At 43.0% G+C, this 16730-nt stretch overlaps 1 protein-coding gene across 1 annotated transcript in view; it reads right to left on the reverse strand.

Annotated features, from left to right (window-relative positions):
- Positions 1–4635: 4635 nt before the first annotated feature.
- Positions 4636–16730, reverse strand: part of osgin2 (oxidative stress induced growth inhibitor family member 2) — a 52277-nt gene continuing 40182 nt past the window's right edge. The window contains exon 5 of the mRNA XM_068030841.1: positions 4636–5668. Coding sequence (XP_067886942.1) covers positions 4636–5668 — 1033 coding nt within the window. The remainder of the gene's footprint in view (positions 5669–16730) is intronic.

The following is a 16730-nucleotide window of genomic DNA, read 5'->3' on the forward strand; positions in this document are numbered from 1 at the left end:
TATGAGAGTTTGTTATTGATCCAAAATTGCCTTCATGCAATTATTTCTTTTCACAAATCAATTTAAATTCTATATACATTTTACTGTCCAAATTGAAGAAAGGTACTGCAAAGGAAAATATCGCTATTAGATTTCTAAAGTGCCTTATTGCGTGGGCAAATAGGGTGGCCAATTCTGCAGGGTAGGGTAAATTTTTCTGATATTTGTCGCAAAATCATAAACCTTTTTATATGGACCATTTGTCTAGCATACATTTTCTCCTTCGCACTGTTTATTTTCAAATTTCTGTTACACTTTTATCTAATTGTTTCAAATTTTATATTCTTAAAAAATTAAAAGATCACACTAAACAGGTCATCAACAAAGCAATCAGAAAGCACCAGCAGGAATCAAAGCTACTAATCATTGAGTTTAAAACAACTATAAATCAAAAATGGGCAGTCAGCAGCAGCTACCACGAAAGGAAAAGAATATCCTCAAGCAGTCAAATATTACAATTGTTTGAAAACCCTTTTAGCTTTATCACTAATCTTAATTGCTGTAACCATTTTTAAAAAAATTATCTTTTTTAGCTTGTTTACAATAACTTACAATTTTATAGTGCCTTTAACATTAAACATCTCTGGGTGGTTCACAAAGGTGAAAATGGATTATATTATAGAAGACTTGGGGAGATAACTGAAACAGGTTTTGAGGAATCTTTTCAAGATGGGAAGGGAATTAGCAAAGTGAAACAGTTTAGCTCTGAGTGCCAGAGGGTAGGACCTAGCTGGCTGATAGTTTTGGCGGAAGCAAAGAATGCCTAGAGGGAAAGGATACAGAGTGACACAGAAAGCTCAAGGCTGGAAAGGTCTATGGAGCTTATGTTTCTCCCTAACGCTCTCGCACCATTCCTTAAGGGAAATGGGAGTGGAGACGTGTCTCAACATGGATAAATCCCCAGTTCCTGCTACCTGCTGGGGGAGGAGGTGGTGTGGTGAAATAGGCATGTGCATTTATATGACATGCAACTGACGTAGCAGTGATGTCATAACGCCCCCCATATTTGTTTCTTTGCATATTATACTGGCTGGTCACCTGAAAAGGAGTGCAAGTTAGGCAGTAAAATTGTGGAGCTGTTGCTTCAAATCAGAAGATCTGTAAAAGGACAGCTGCAATTTCTTCATAAGTATATTTCAGTCCTCTTCAATGTGGCAGATTGTCAGGCCTTTGTTTTGCTCAGAATTAATGCTGTTACAGGTCCGTAAGACTTGCAGCAATGCATAACTTCCCTTATCCATTTTGGATCAAGAGCAAATTATGTGCCAATCCCACCCATTGTTTTAATTCTGTTCCTCTAAGGTGCAAGTATATTCACCATTTTCTCATTTTATCCACATGCATAATATTACACTTTTCTAAGTTAACATAATTTGTCAAGCACTGGTCCATTTAACACATCAAGATCTGCTTGCAGTAACTGAGCATCTTTCTAGAGCCCCATTACACACACATATATTGGTATCATTTGCAAAATGTGGTGTTGCTGTCTGCCTCTCTGTAAAAATATATTTAAAATGTTACTTGCCTCCTCTTCGGAATGTAGCTCAAAATTCTGGCTTCACCTCTTTCTCTCTCGTGTTTACTTTTATTTATTCTTTCATGGGATGTGGGTATCACTGACAAGGCCACCATTTGTTGCCCATCCCTAATTGCCCTTGACAGCTGAGTGGCTTGCTGGGCCATTTCAGAGGGCAGTTAAGAGTCAAACGCATTGCTGTGGGTCTGGAGTCACATGTAGGCCAGACCAGGTAAGGACATCAGATTTCCTTCCCTAAAGGGCATTCGTGAACCAGATGGGTTTTCACGATGATTGATAGTTTCATGGCACCGTTACTGAGAGGAGCTTTCAATTCCAGATTTTTATTAATTAATTGAATTTATTAGTTAAATGTAAATTCCACCAGCTGCTGTGGCGGGATTTGAACCCATGTGCCCAGGGCATTAGCCTGTGCCTCTAGATTACTAGTTCTGTGACATTATCACGATGCCACTATCTCTCCTCTCCCACCCTTCTAAAGGCTGTGCACTTTGGTTCACTTGGCAAACTGGTTGTTTTGAGGCCTTGAATGTGCAAACTCCCATCATTGAGAGTATCGGCGCTCTCTTCGTTAGTGACCTTATTAAGAGGCAGGTGGGGACTTAAAGAAGGCCATGGATACCTTGATAGCAAAGCCAGGGTCCCTGGTGTATCCAGTTCCTAGTGGAGATTGCAACTGTTTCAGCAGCCTTACACTGGAGTTAACAGCCTGAATCTACTGGTATAGCCAAGCATTTTTAACTTAAGACATTTTAAAGCTATACAAAATCTCTTGGTCTCAACCAATGTTTTTCCTTGATAACTACTTTACCATCTGCCACTTGCTGTAGGCTGTCTTTGTGACCCCAACATTAGAGAGGGCACAAAATGGGTTTCCTTGGAGATTCTGTTTGCTTTTGCTTCCATTCACCTACCATGCTGAGGCAAGCTAGCCTGGTGATGCTGCACTGTAAGATGTATGGCACCCAGCTGCTGCAACACTCACTTATAGATAGAGGCAGAATCGCTTCAACCTGCACTTGCCCAAGCTGGAGCAGCTGCAACCTGTAGAAGATACAGAGAGCCACCATTTCTTGATTGCAAGGCGCATTGGTGGCACAGTGATCCTACTACATATTGCCACTGCCTAGAAGTTCCGTGTATACTTTTTTCCCACTGCTAACATAAAGTCATCTACAAACCCATTTACGTCAACTCACAGTTCCCACTCTTGCCACCTGATGAAAGTCACCTTCAAACCTTGCAAGGAACAATGCATACACAACTTCAGAGCAACCACAACTTTAATTAAAACCCACACAATGTGTATTTGCCTGATGCTTATTACCATATTTCACGATGGCAGTCTTATCAAGTGTAAGATCTTGATCCTAATTTAATGGTCCTTTAGGTGCTATCTAAGTGGCTGCTGTGCATGAGTTGGCTGGCTGGTGTGTCTTAATATGCATTTCTTGGGATTGAGGTGGCTCCCAGCTCAAGACAGCTAAGCTATGAGAAGTATCTGTTCCATCCAACACCTCTTGCACTGTTGCATAGGCAGTTTAAATCTGCATCATTTCTATCATGTGCTGACAATTGCTGCCTCGGGGGGAGGGGTGGTGGTTGTTCTCATACCTTTTACCAATCTTCTTAGAAAAATTTCACAGCTGCTGAAAATCCAAGTTTTTGCTCTGCTGGCCACTTCAAGCTACCACATGACTTTAAATCCTGTATTCCTATCCAATTTTCCGCCACCCAAATGGCGACCACCTAATGAGTAGTGTTGCTGATATCGGGATTACTTTCATTATATTAATCCTGCTCACCTTGAAACTCCAGTGCTCAGCCCATTTCTCTGCAGACAGCTGCATGTCATGTTTAACCATTTTTCTGCTTGGGTTTTTGCTCAAGTTGAAAATGTAGGTTCAAGTCTCTTGACTGAGATTGGTGCATTAAACAGGACAACCCCAGAAAGTAAGAAGGGCTGAAGATTCCTTCAAAAGCAACAAAATTGTCCTCAACCAGAAAAGAAAAAGCATGTTCAGAAACCCACACTTTGTCATCTTTATCAATAAAAGAATACTTTGGATTTTACCAAACTTCACAAATAATTTCTGTTCTACAAAACCTTTTATAAAACTGCAGAGTTAATTTTCCAACTTTGCGCTTCCATCAGGAAATCTCTTCCATTAACAGAAGATACTGGAAATGTTAGTGTGCACTGTGCATGAATTTCCAACTATTCAAATCAACTGTTAACATAAGCACACATCAGAATTTTTGTTATGTGATGTTGGTGGGTGAGATTCCATTTTATCAGTGCAAAGTTGAAACATTACCCCTAAGGGTAATGTGCACAGATGACGGTTTTCTTCTTTTTGGTGCAGTACTGTCAACTTATGGAAACGTTGCTCTGTGATTTTCATGCCACTTCCAGCTCCATTATAAATATTCCAATATAAATATTCTAAATTGTAGGCACAATTTCTCATTAGATGAAGGAATCTGTGTGTAATTAGAATGCTTTGAGAGAAGCTTAGCATTTGGAGATCTTCAGATGCTTCAAGAATGTTTCCTAAGCAATGTAATTGTGGTTGAAAATCCTTACAATTACTGAAATGTCCTACACCTTATTGATGTCTATTGGGCACGCTGAAAATAATAGACCATCAAATGAAGTGGAGGAAAAAATAGATGAGCAGAAGGCCAAAGCAGCCAGTAGTTCTGACATAAGATTTTAATTTTGCAATCATTTTTATGTGCACATTTCACAGTTTGATTGTATTTTGATATCTGGTTCTAATAATGGATTGAATGGACTTGTTGGTTGTTTGCTAACTTCATTGCCACTATTTGCAAAAAGAAATGTGCACATTTTTAATTTTTGCAGAATGCCAGTGTTACTACTGAGTACACTTTGACTATTAACTGAACTATTTCCTCCACTCCATTATCACAGTATGAGCAGGACCTTCACTGACTTATCTGTATCTTGAATCTGTTGTTAAAAAACAGCTGTTCATAACTTTTGGTTGTAAATAGAACAGTTCTAAATTCATCATTAATCCTGAAATTTGTTACCCTTCATCACTTCCTATCTCAGAAATTAACTGTCCCTTTTTCTTCAAGCGTTTCACCAAACAACTTGTGATGCCCAGAGCTCCACCCTTAAGAAAGCGGACAAAGTTGTCCCCAATTAATGGGCCCATACCAAAGAAGCTAGTCTCTTTGGTACACTCAAATGTATAGGGATCAATGTCAATGGGGTTTCTCTTACATGAAATGGGCTTACTTGGATCTATTCCCAAGTACTTTCCATGCTCTTTAAGAAAGGATAGATTAGGGTAAGTACCTATCAGCACCAGGGCCATTGAGATATTTAGGACAATATTCTCTCCTGAGGCACTCTGAAGAATGCCTCTCATATCTGGCTGGAAAGAAACAATGCAGCTTTCAGGAAAGCTTGTGTAGTTAGGGTATGTGGTTGTGGTGTACGACTGCTTGCACATCTTATGATAAACCTTGTGATATTCTGGATAGAGCTTCTTAGGAAGCTGTTTGAAGATCAAGCCTGGGTCGGTGACATTTCTTCGGAATGAATGAATAACAGGGATTTTGTGGTGGTAGGCACACAGTACTGCATCTGCTGCAGTCAGCCCTGCACCAACAATGAGAACAGGATCTGATGTCTGGTTGACTTTGCAACTTTTTATGGCAGACTCAAAGGCTGAGATGCTGTGAAATACAAAAGGCAAGTCTTCACCCTCCACCCCCAATCTTGCAGGTAAATCATAGGTGCCAGTGGCTAAGACAACATTCTCAGTGAAAAGGCGAAAAGGCACATGTGATCCATCTCCAATTCTCTGATATCCTCTGACTTCCCAAAGGCAGTGAGTTAGTCCATTTTCAGTAGCAGCCAGCTGTTGTGTAATATCCTTTTTGACATTCTTAGGCATTTTATCCTTTACATTCTCTTGATCTTGCTGCAACTTTGAGACAGAAGTGACCCAAGTGTTGTTAACAAAGTTTTTCTGAAGACCCATAATCTTAACATAGTCTTTATAATATGAAGCTATTTCTTCTGGAGTTGCTCTGTCATTCATTAGATTTCTGTAGAAAAAAAAATATATATTAATACAAACTATTAACCAGGTCATCTTACCATTCTAGTTTGTTGTTGTTTGCATTATCAGTCTAACAACTGATACACTATAAATTATGAAATTAATTCAATGATTCTTAAAAAATTATTGTGCTACAAGTCTTTAATCTCCTCATGTCGCATTTGAACAAAGTTCATTATCTTTGGGGGAAGCGGTGGCATAATGGTAATGTCACTACAATAGTAACCCAGAGACCCAGGCTAATGCTCTGGGGACATGGGTTCGAATCCCACCACGGCAGATGGGGAATTTGAATTCAATTAATAAATCTAGAATTAAAAGGCTAGTCTAATGGTGACCATGAAACCATGTCGATTGTTGTAAAAACCCATCTGGTTCATGAATGTCCTTTAGGGAAGGAAAGCTGCCATTCTTAACTGGTCTGGCCGATATGTGACTCCGGACCCACAGCAATGTGGTTGACTTTTAACTGCCCTCTGAAATGGCCTTGCAAGTCACTCAGTTCAAAGACAATTAAGGATGGGCAACAATGCTACTTGACCTCGTACTCACCAATATATCTGTCGCAGATGCATCTGTCCATAATAGTAGTGGTAGGAGTGACCACCGCACAGTCCTTGTGGAGAAGAAGTCCCATTTTCACACTGAGGGTACCCACCATCATATCGTTTGGCACTATCATCGTGCTAAATGGGATAGATTTTGAACAGATCTAGCAACTCAAAACTGGGCATCCATGAGTTGCTGTGGTCCATCAGCAGCAGTAGAATTGTATTCAACCACAATCTGTAACCTCGGCCCAGCATATCCCGGAATCTACCATTACCACCAAGCCAGGAGACCAACCCTGGTTCAATGAAGAGTGCAGGAAGTCATGCCAGGAGCAGCACCAGGCATACCTCAAAATAAGGTGTCAGTCTGGTGAAGCTACAAGTACTTGCATGTCAAACAGCAAAAGCAGCATGCAATAGACAGGGCTAAGTGATCCCACAACCAACGGATCAGATCTAAGCTCTGCAGTCCAGCCGCATTCAGTCGTGAATGGTGGTGGACAAATAAACAACTGACAGGAGGAGGTTCCACAAATATCCCCATCTTCAATGATGGGGGAGCCCAGCACATCAGTGCAAAAGATAAGGCTGAAGCATTTTCCTCCATCTTCAGATAGAAGTGCCGAGTGGATGATCCATCACGGCCTCCTCCTCCAGCAATCACAGATATCAGTATTCAGCCAATCCGATTCACTCCACTTGATATCTAGAATCAGCTGAAGGCACTGGATACTGCAAAGGCTATGGGCCCTGACAACATTCCGGCAAAAGTACTGAACACTTATGCTCCAGACCTAACCATGCCCCAGGCCAAACTGATCCAGTACAGCTACAACACTGGCATGTACATGGCAATGTGGAAAATTGCCCCTGTATGTCCTGTGCACAAAAAGCAGGACAAATCCAACACGGCCAGTTGCCACCCTATCAGTCTACTCCCGATCATCGGCAAAGTGATGGAAGAGGTCATCGACAGTGCTATCAAGCGGCACTTGATCAGCAATAACCTGCTCACTGATGTTCAGTTTGGGTTCTACCAGGGCTACTCAGCGCCTGACCTCATTACAGCTCCGGAGCTGAACTCCAGAGGTGAGGTGAGAATAACTGCCCTTGACATCAAGGCAGCAGTTGACCGAATCTGGCATCAAAGAGCCCTAGCAAAACTGGAGTCAATGGGAATCGGGAAAAAGTCTCCACTAGTTGGAGTCATACCTAGCATAAGGGAAGATGGTTGTGGTTGTTGCAGGTCAATCATCTCAGCTCCAGGACATCACTGCAGGAGTTCTTCAGGGTAGTGTCCTAAGCCCAAGCATCATCAGCTGTTTCATCAATGACCTTCCCTCCATCATAAGGTCAGAAATGAGGATGTTCGCTGATGATTGCACAATGTTCAGCACCATTCACGAATCTTCAAGATACTGGAGCAGTCAATGTCCATATGCAGCAAGACCTGGACAACATCCAGGCTTGGGCTGATAAGTGGCAATTAACATTCGCGCCACAAGTGCCAGGCAATGACCATCTCCAGCAAGAGGAAATCTAACCATCTCCCCTTGACGTTCAATGGCATTACCATCGCTGAATCCCCCACTATCCAACATTCTGGCTGTCACCATTGACCAGAAACTGAACTGGACCAGTTACATTAATGCTGTGGCTACAAAAGCATGTCACCGGCTGAGAAATCTGCAGTGGGTAACTCACCTTCTGTCTCACCAATGCTTGTCCGCCATCTACAAGGCACAAGTTCGCAGTGCGATGGAATACCCTCCACTTGCCTAGATGGGTGCAGCTCCAACAACACTCAAGAAGCTCAACACCATCCAAGACAAAGCAGCCTGCTTGATTGGCACCACCTTTAATATTCACTCCCTCCACCACCGATGTACAGTGGCAGCAGTACGTACCATATACAAGATGCACTGCAACAACTCACCATGGCTCCTTAGACAGCATCTTCCAAACCTGCGACCTCTACCTCGTAGAAGGACAAGGGCAGCAGATGCATGGGAACACCACCACCTGCAAGCTCCCCTCCAAGCCACACACCATCCTGACTTGGAACTATACCGCCGTTCCTTCACTGCAACTGGTCAAAATCCTGCAACTCCCTTCCTAACAACACTGTGGGTGTACCTACAGCCCAAGGACTGCTGCAGTTCAAGAAGGCAGCTCACCACCACCTTCTCAAGGGCAATTAGGGATGGGCAATAAATGCTGGTCTAGCCAGCGACGCCCACAATACCCGAACAAATAATTAAAAAATGTTGTTTCTATGTATTTGATCATTATTGCAGCCAAATGTTATATAGAATTCATGCTTATTTAAAAGTGGGTTACTAAGCACTTTAAAGTACAGCATCCATTCAAACATTCTTAATTGTAAGTAACAATGTGGGTGGTTCGATGAACAATATTTCTTTAAAATGTTATAGGTAAAACAAAGCATTGCATTCTCAATGCCATATTTTAAATATCCCCAAAGGTTTCAAAGGGTTCCCTGTAATTGAAATAACAATATTAAAGATCTCCAATGGTAAGAAAACTACAATAGGTTGTTACGGGCAGGTGGGAAATGGGGTGGCTGGCTTCGACTTTTCACCTCCCAACTGACCACAGATAGTGTTTTTGTTTAAACTGTTGTTTCAGCCCCTGTGTTTTGTTGGCTGAATAAACAGTGACAGGTTTTCTTGAGTTTAAAACAGAAGATTAAATATTTACTGAACAATAATCACCCGAAATGATCACACCACCCACGCACGCATTCACTCATGCACACTCAAGAAGGGATAGATAGAAGGTAAAGGGTAAGAGGCATTAAGAGTTCAAGGTGTAAAATTCTGCTGTTTTCAGGAAAACCTGTGGGATCCTCTTGGAAGGTAAATTTTTAAATTTATCAGGCCTGTTTGCTGGTTGACTTGCCCTTGTTGGGTTGCTGAAGTCTACTGACAGTCGACACTTCAGTTCCAAGACAGTGCTGGTATTTCTTAGTTCAATTTTCACAGATGGAGGAATTATTCAAAAGCCCCCCCCCCACCCTTATTTCTCTGCTGCAGCTGGTTGCCAACTCGTCCGAGCAGGGTTCAACTGCCTTAGCTGGAATTGATCTCTCTTCTCAGCCTTGTGCTGGAACTCAAAATGACTTTCTATGGCCTCTCTGTGCCTGGAGATCACAGACTGCTGTTCTGATGACTTGATGACTGATGACGGGTGGCACAGTGGCACGGTGGTTAGCACCGCAGCCTCACAGCTCCAGTGACCCGGGTTCGGTTCTGAGTACCTGTGCGGAGTTTGCAAGTTCTCCCTGTGACCGCATGGGTTTCTGCCGGGTGCTCCGGTTTCCTCCCACAGCCAAGGATTTGCAGGTTGATAGGTAAATTGGCCATTGTAAATTGCCCCTAGTGTAGGTAGGTAGGTGGTAGGAGAATGGTGGGGATGTGATAAGGAATATGGGATTAATGTAGGATTAGTATAAATGGGTGGTTGTTGGTCGGCACAGACTCGGTGGGCCGAAGGTTCTGTTTCAGTGCTGTATCTCTCTATGGTCTCTGTGACTCCCTTTGTTCTCCAAAAAGGTTACCTTTAAAGGTAAATTCATAAAGTGTTAGTTTTGCCCATGCAACGTTAGGTTTTTGGCTCCTTATGGGCTATACAATAGCTTCTGATTTCAGCCCATTTTGAAAAAGATGAGGGATGTTCATACTTAATTGTAGTGATTGTAGTTGAAGATGGAGCGTCTGCTAGTGCCTTTGTTTTAGCTCACTTTATGGATAGATCACATCCATGCTATTTAATTTCAATGCAGACAGGGTTAATGAGTTTCAGTTCTAGCAGACATGAATGTGTATTGAGTGCAGGAAAAGGTATGTGTCATGTGACTTTGTCCTCCAACTTGTTGAAGGCAAGTGTACCAATCTTTTTAAATTGTTCTATTTTTTATAACTCTTCGGTTTATTTTTGTATTTCCATCGCTGCACTTCCCATGAGCATGACATCTTCCCCCAAAAGGGGATGGGGGGTGGGGGCGGGGGGAAGAAATGAAATGCCTTGGATTTCATTTTTTGTTGATGGATTCTAGTGGTTCGGAAAGGAAGAAAGACGGTCTAGGGTAACACCACTACACACATTCATTTCATACCATTCCTCAGGCTTTCAGCCCTGATTCTGGTACAAGCTTTTGTTGATACAGTATATTTCACATTCTGGACAGTGCTAGGACATTGTTCCTTCCTGCTATGTGTTTAATTTTCAGGTTAAATAGTTGGAGAAGTAAACTGCATTGAAAAAATCTGGCATTTTTATCTTTGAATTTTTTCCAGGAATGTGGTCTGTGTAAGTTGAATCTCTGTATCTGTTATTTGCATAGACTTTGAAACGTTGAAGATCTAGGAGGAGCCCTAAAGCTTCTTTTTCTACGGTGGAATATTTCTTCTGATGTCTTTTTAGTTTTTTTTGAAAAACAGCCAATTGGTTTCTCAAAGCCTGAATTATCATCTTGGAATCAAACTGCGCCTACTCCAACTTCGTAGGAACATAGGAGCAGGAGTAGGCCATTTAGCCCATCGAGCCTGCCCAGCTATTCAATATGATCATGGCTGATCTTCCACTTCAATGCCTTTTTCCCACACTATCCCCACATCCCTTTATGTCATTTGTATTTAGAAATCTGTCAATCTCTGCTTTAAACATACTCAATGACTGAGCTTCCACAGCCCTCTGGGGTAGAGAATTCCAAAGGTTCACAACCCTCTGAGTAAAGAAATTTCTCCTCATCTCTGTCCTAAATGTCTTCCCCCTCATTTTGAAATTGTGTCCCCTGGTTCTAGACTCCGCAACCAGGGCAAACAGCTGCATCTACCCTGACTATCCCTTTAAGTATTTTGTAGGTTTCAAGGAGATCACCTCTCATTCTTTGAAACTCTAGAGAATACAGGCCCAGTTTCCCCAATCTCTCTTCATAGGACAGTCCCACCATCCCGGGAACAAGTCTGGTGAACCTTCGTTGCACTCCCTCTGTAGCAATAATATCTTTCCGAAGGTAAGGGGACCAAAACTGCACACAGTACTCACATGCGGTCTAACCAAGGTTCTACAATTGAAGCAAGACTTCACAACTCCTGTATTCAAATCCTCTTGAGATAAAGGCTTACATACCATTAGCCTTCTCAACCTTCAGCCCCATTAATTTCTCCAATACAAACTTTTTACTAATACTAATTTCCTTCAATTCCTCATTTCCCTTAATCCCTTGGATCTCTAATTCTGGGAGATTTCTTGTATCTTCCTCAGTGAAGACAGACACAAAGCAATCATTTAGCTTCTCTGCCATTTCTCTATTCCCCATAATAAATTCTCCTGACTCTGTCTGCAATGGACCCACATTTGCCTTAGCCAAATGTTTCCTTTTTACATACCTATTGAAACTTTTACGGTCCCTTTTTTATATTTTTTGCTAGCTTACATTCATATTCTATTCTCCCTTTATCAGTTTTTTCATCCTCCTTTGTTGTATTCTAAAATCCTCCCAATCCTCAAGTTTACTACTATTTCTGGCAACTTTCTAGGCCTTTTCTTTTAATCTTATACAATTCTTAACTTCCTTTGTTAGCCACAGTTGACTACCTTTTCTTTTGGGGTTTTTGGGCCTTGAAGGAATGTATATTTGATGTAAACTATGTAACATTTCTTTAAAGACTATCCATTGCCTCTGTACTGTCATACCTTTTAATATATTTCCCCAATCCATCTCAACCAAATTGCCCCTTATACCTTTATAATTTCCTTTGTTCAAATTTAACACCCTGGCTTCAGATTGAACTACCTCACTTTCAAACATAATGTAAAATTCTATCATATTATGGTCAATCATCCCTAAAGGTTCTTTCTTAATCTTGATTTCTTTGGATTTTTTATTAACAGTCAGCTCTTTGCTGTTCAGAGAGAGAGCCAAACATTCTGACTGTTCTCCTTAGAATTTCAGTGTTTTCCAATGTGGCAGTCGGGGGAGTTTAATTTTAGAGTTTTCGGGGTTCTCTTCCTTGTCCAGTTTGTCCTCACTACTACTCTGCTCCTCTACTGCTTTTACTATCGTACATACACTTACTGGTCTGTCTGGTTTCCAACTGTGTCATCTTTTTAACATGTTAAGATGGCACAGTTTTTGTTTTTTCCTCCCTATTCATTTTTCCCTACTCGAAATGGACCACAAAACCTGACTTTTAGAGGTTTATCCTGCAGGGGTAACCAGCACCAGAACGTGGTCTCCTGGTTTAAACTCATGAACTGTAGCTTTCTTATCTGCCTGCCTTTTCATTTTTTCCTGAGAGGTTTTGATATGTATCGTTGCTACCGCACAAGCTTGGAAAAGTCCTTCCCGGAAGGTGAGAACATAATTTACTAATGAGGTCTCCTCCCTTTGATCCAGGAACTTTTCTTTGATTAGTTTTGGGTCATGTCTGAAAATCAATTTGAAGAGGCTAAAATCTGTGGATTCATTGGGGGAATCCCTGGTAGCGAAGAAAATTACTCCTTTGTCCTTGTCGTAGAGGTAGTCACTACAATATGCTCGGAGCAGAGTTTTTAGAGTCTGATGGTACTATTCCAGAGCCCCTTGTGATTGTGGGTGATACGCTGAAGATTTCAGCTGGTCAATTTCAAGGCTTTGTACGATCTCCTGGAACATTTGGGACATGAAATTGGTTCTCTGGTTGGACTGTATTTTTCTGGGGAGTCCATATCTGCTGAAAACTGTGTTAACTCCTCGTCTACGGCTTTGGCAGTAATTTTATTAAAGGGTATGGCTTCTGAGAATCAGGTGGCCATATCCATGATGGTTAAAAGGTATTGATAACCTGTCCTGGTTTTGGATAGGGGTCCCATGCAATCGATTAGAACTCTACTGAAAGGTGCCTCGAAAGTAGGAATGGGGATCAGTGGAGCAGGTTTGATTGTAGGATGTAGTTTCCCAACAACCTGGCAGGTATGGCAGGTCCATCAAAATTTAACCACATCTTTGTGGATTTGTGGCCAGTAAAAGTGTTGGCTTATCTGGGCTTCTGTCTTTTGGATACCCACGTATCCAGCCATAGGGATTTCCTGGGCAATTCGCAGAATCTCCCTCCGATAGTTAGGGGGGATCTACAATTTGGTGAACTACTGTCCACTCCTCCTCTATGGGTCACTGTGGGGGTCTCCACTTCCTCATTAGGATTTGATTTTTAAAAATAGTAACACTCAGACAGTTTCTCTGCCTTTACCACAGAATAGGCTGTCTGTGCTCTCATTTATAAATCCAGTTCTACCTGATGGGCTTTAATCAAGGAGGGTCTCCTGTATACCTCCCTTAAATCTCCAAAAAAATGTTTCAGCCAGCCAGACCTTTGAGTCTTAGATTACAGGACAAAAGAGATGGGCTGGTAAGATGGGCGGAGCAGTGGCAAATTGAATTTAATCCTGGGAAGTGTGAGGTGATGCATTTTGGGAGGACTAACAAGGCAAGGGAATATACAATGGATGGTAGGACCCTAGGAAGTACAGAAGGTCAGAGGGACCTTGGTGTACTTTTCCATAGATCACCGAAGGCAGCAGCACAGGTAGATAAGGTGGTTAGGAAGGCATATGGGATACTTGCCTTTATCAGCCGAGGCATGGAATATAAGAGCAGGGAGGTTATGGTGGAGTTGTATAAAATGCTAGTTAGGCCACAGCTGTAGTACTGTATACAGTTCTAGTCACCACACTATAGGAAGGATGTGATTGCACTGCAGAGGGCGCAGAGGGGATTCACCAGGATGTTGCCTGGGCTGCAGCACTTCAGCTATGAAGAGAGACTGAAAAGGCTAGAGTTGTTTTCCAGGTTTACCAGGATGTTGCCTGGTCTGGAGGGCATTAGCTATGAGGAGAGGTTGGATAAACTCAGATTGTTTTCACTGGAACGACGGAGGTGGAGGGGGTGGCATGATTGAGGTATACAAAATTATGAGGGGCATTGATAGGTTAGATAGGAAGAAACCTTTTCCGTTAGCGAAGGGGTCAATAACCAGGAGCCATAGATTTAAGGTAAGGTACAGGAGATTTAGAGGGGATTTGTGGGAAAAAAATTTCACCCAGAGGGTGGTTGGAATCTGGAACACTGCCTGTAGAGGCAGGAACCCTCACAACATTTAAGAAGTATTTAGATGAGCAGTTGAAATGCCATAGTATACAAGGCTCCAGAAGCTGGCCGAGCGCGTCTACCCTGAGGCACAGTGTGGCTTTCGTGCAGAGAGATCGACCATTGACATGCTGTTCTCCCTTCGTCAGATACAGGAGAAATGCCGTGAACAACAGATGCCCCTCTACGTTGCTTTCATTGATCTCACCAAAGCCTTTGACCTCGTCAGCAGACGTGGTCTCTTCAGACTACTAGAAAAGATCGGATGTCCACCAAAGCTACTAAGTATCATCACCTCATTCCATGACAATATGAAAGGCACAATTCAACATGGTGGCTCCTCATCAGAGCCCTTTCCTATCCTCAGTGGTGTGAAACAGGGCTGTGTTCTCGCACCCACACTTTTTGGGATTTTCTTCTCCCTGCTGCTTTCACATGCGTTCAAATCCTCTGAAGAAGGAATTTTCCACCACACAAGATCAGGGGGCAGGTTGTTCAACCTTGCCCGTCTAAGAGCGAAGTCCAAAGTACGGAAAGTCCTCATCAGGGAACTCCTCTTTGCTGACGATGCTGCTTTAACATCTCACACTGAAGAGTGCCTGCAGAGTCTGATCGACAGGTTTGCGTCTGCCTGCAATGAATTTGGCCTAACCATCAGCCTCAAGAAAACGAACATCATGGGGCAGGATGTCAGAAATGCTCCATCCATCAATATTGGCGACCACGCTCTGGAAGTGGTTCAAGAGTTCACCTACCTAGGCTCAACTATCACCAGTAACCTGTCTCTAGATGCAGAAATCAACAAGCGCATGGGTAAGGCTTCCACTGCTATGTCCAGACTGGCCAAGAGAGTGTGGGAAAATGGCGCACTGACACGGAATACAAAAGTCCGAGTGTATCAGGCCTGTGTCCTCAGTACCTTGCTCTACGGCAGCGAGGCCTGGACAACGTATGCCAGCCAAGAGCGACGTCTCAATTCATTCCATCTTCACTGCCTTCGGAGAATACTTGGCATCAGGTGGCAGGACTATATCTCCAACACAGAAGTCCTTGAAGCGGCCAACACCCCCAGCTTATACACACTACTGAGTCAGCGGCGCTTGAGATGGCTTGGCCATGTGAGCCGCATGGAAGATGGCAGAATCCCCAAAGACACATTGTACAGCGAGCTCGCCACTGGTATCAGACCCACCGGCCGTCCATGTCTCCGCTATAAAGACGTCTGCAAACGCGACATGAAATCGTGTGACATTGATCACAAGTCGTGGGAGTCAGTTGCCAGCATTCGCCAGAGCTGGCGGGCAGCCATAAAGACAGGGCTAAATTGTGGCGAGTCGAAGAGACTTAGTAGTTGGCAGGAAAAAAGACAGAGGCGCAAGGGGAGAGCCAACTGTGCAACAGCCCCGACAAACAAATTTCTCTGCAGCACCTGTGGAAGAGCCTGTCACTCCAGAATTGGCCTTTATAGCCACTCCAGGCGCTACTTCACAAACCACTGACCACCTCCAGGCGCGTATCCATTGTCTCTCGAGATAAGGAGGCCCAAAAGAACAAGGCTACGGGCCAAGTGCTGGAAAATGGGATTAGAATAGTTAGGTGCTTGATGGGCGGCACAGACACGATGGGTTGAAGGGCCTGTTTCTGTGCTGTATAACTCTATGACTCTATGAATTACTGATTTAGCTCTCTTTGCGGGAGCTTACTTGGTCATGGACCTCATTACAACACAGGCAGAAATATTCCAGGGACATCCTCCTATATTTGCTCTGTCTCCCTGGCTTCATTTGGCTGGTCTAAGACCACAGGGGCTGCTACCACCTTACTCCCAGCCAAATCATTGCTTGGTAGCAAGTCTATTCCAGCTACAGGTAGACTAGGGACAATCTTTACAGTAACCAGTCCAGAAACTAAGTCACACTTCAAGTGGACCCAATACAGGGGTACAGACATATATTGTCCCTCAATCCCTTTTACTAGAATCTTCGTTTTTAGACAGCTCTCTTCTGGGAAGGTCATTCCTTTAGCCAGCATGAGGGATTACGTGGCCTCTGTGTCTTGAAGTAGGACAATGGGTTTGCCTGTCTCTCTAGAGGGGTACAGGAACACCTTTCCCTTTGAAACAAAATTCTGATAGCCTTCGGAAATTTTCTCTACTTCCACCTGGTTACCTGATTGGGCACCCTTTTCTTGGCTAGCATTGTGCACTTCTACAAAATTTACTGGCTTTCCCTTTAACTCCCAGCAGTCAGCTTTTACATGCCCCGTTTTACTGCAATGGGAACACACCCCATGTTCTGTGGAAAACATTCCTGCCCTCTGTATTTTCTTTCCTTCTGGAGAAGGGC

This window comes from Heterodontus francisci, chromosome 5 (assembly GCF_036365525.1).
Source record: "Heterodontus francisci isolate sHetFra1 chromosome 5, sHetFra1.hap1, whole genome shotgun sequence".
Classification (NCBI taxonomy): Eukaryota; Metazoa; Chordata; class Chondrichthyes; order Heterodontiformes; family Heterodontidae; genus Heterodontus; species Heterodontus francisci.